The sequence below is a fragment of the Hyalella azteca genome, unplaced genomic scaffold, assembly GCF_000764305.2.
Source record: "Hyalella azteca isolate HAZT.00-mixed unplaced genomic scaffold, Hazt_2.0.2 contig13082, whole genome shotgun sequence".
Classification (NCBI taxonomy): domain Eukaryota; kingdom Metazoa; phylum Arthropoda; class Malacostraca; order Amphipoda; family Hyalellidae; genus Hyalella; species Hyalella azteca.
The window spans coordinates 1-1,830 of NW_025943017.1; the positions used below are offsets into that span (position 1 = coordinate 1).

Genomic DNA, 1,830 nt, shown 5'->3' on the forward strand with positions numbered 1-1,830 from the left:
CGGCCAGTACGGCAAAGACGACAGCATCTACCCAACCGACCCCAAGAAGCGCGCACTCGTCGACCGCTTCCTCTACTACGACATGGGCCTTCACGAGACCTTCCGAGCCTGGGCGGTGAGTCGCGTAACGTTGTGCAAGTACTGTTTCATTATGCCCGGTACCGCCCGGTATGTGTCTAAAAGATACCTGTTCTTTGAATAACACCTTATTTTTCAGAACGAAATAAGTTATAATCATCGATGGAAGAAATCCACACGTTACTGAGAACATCTGAACTATAGCAGCAATCGTAGAACGTTTAAGCTTCATTAATGTTCTTCAACAGTTGACCGGATGTACCTAATCTGGATAGGACTAACTAGTTCATGATCGTTACTCATGACTAAAGGTTGGCATTTCGTGTTCTAAGTTATATCGCCTGATTAATTCTACTGTTCATTTCCTCTGAAGTCGAAATTTTTGTGATTTTACTATTTCAGCACCCGGTGATGAAGGAAAATGCCCTGCCTGACCCTGAGAAGAAGGAGAAGTTGCACGAGGCCATCGACAAGCTGGAGCAGCACTTCAAGAGGAACTCGACCAAGTTCGTCGTCGGGGACTCTGTTTCGGTGGCCGACCACACCCTAGCTTGTGCCATCACCACGTATCGGTAATTCTTCAATAATATACTCATTACAATATTTTACTTTTGTACCTTAGTCATATATTTAGCTTCAATGAACATTTACTTTTTGCGCCACGAGTTTGCATTAACTTTCATGCAGACATGATAGTGTTTCGAATATTTTCATATCAATTTTATATTCGATTTCTTTAATCATTGATATTCCGATCGCTTATCCTTATCTGCACTTTTCATAACTTCTGTTTATATCATGTTTAATTGATAATCTTTTTCATACTTGCCCTCTTTGAACGTCACGTAGCGATAAAGGCATACATTCCTGGTTTAGCCCCATATCTTTTCATGATCTTAATTAGGCTACGCCAGAATTTTTCAGGACATTCGTTCAAAAATACATTACTTTACTACGCACGTTCAAAAAGCCGAGCGCCGATCTTAATGTTTATTCTTACAGATTATTATTATTCGACAATAATTACTACACCCATAATCCGTTTGAAAGATGATTGACTGCATATTACCTGAAAAGTTCTTGAGAAATATTTCATTAAATACACTTGATTGGCTCGCACGCGGTGATAGTTTCTTCTTCATATTTTACCAAAAAAAAATATGTAAGCAAATTATATTGTTGTCTATCGTACTTTGATTATGTCGATAATATTCAACTTTCTTAGTTATCTAAAATAAATTGTCATTCTGATATGAATATCTCTCACTCATTACTGAATAGGAATGTTGTGTATTGGAAATAGTGTGTGATTTAGTTCTTATCTTGCCAGGTTTGATTGCCCCTTTTCTTAAACTTGCGTTTCAATGGGAGGATGATAGTTTTATTTTAAAAAGGTGATGTCCATGTTCCCGCTGCGTTCATGTACTCATCGTAATTATTCTTGCACTTTAGTTCCATGCTCTATGGTGTTTTCAATATTATAATTGTGAGGCAGGGAGCTCGGCGTAGATCTCACCCGCCACCCTGAAGTGGAGGCTTGGCTGCAGCGCTGCGCCGATACCATGCCTGGCTACGAAGAGATCTGTCTCGAGGGCGCCAGGCAGATGGCCGCTAAATTCAAGCCCATGCTGTCCAGGACCAAGTGATACATTAACAAGACCTGATCGTGTTTCATAGACTTATATCTGATTCTTTACAAATTCACTTCAAATAATGAAATGCGAAGTAGCATAATGATCATTCACATTACTG

The 1,830-nt window shown here is 39.6% G+C and overlaps 1 protein-coding gene across 1 annotated transcript; it reads left to right on the forward strand.

Annotated features, from left to right (window-relative positions):
• Positions 1 to 4: 4 nt before the first annotated feature.
• LOC108680887 (glutathione S-transferase 1-like) lies at positions 5 to 1,824 on the forward strand (the record flags this gene model as incomplete). Its single annotated transcript, XM_018169813.2, has 3 exons — positions 5 to 115; positions 481 to 650; positions 1,574 to 1,824. Coding segments are annotated over 3 exons (432 nt in total), but the record flags the coding sequence as incomplete, so codon positions are not given.
• Positions 1,825 to 1,830: the final 6 nt, after the last annotated feature.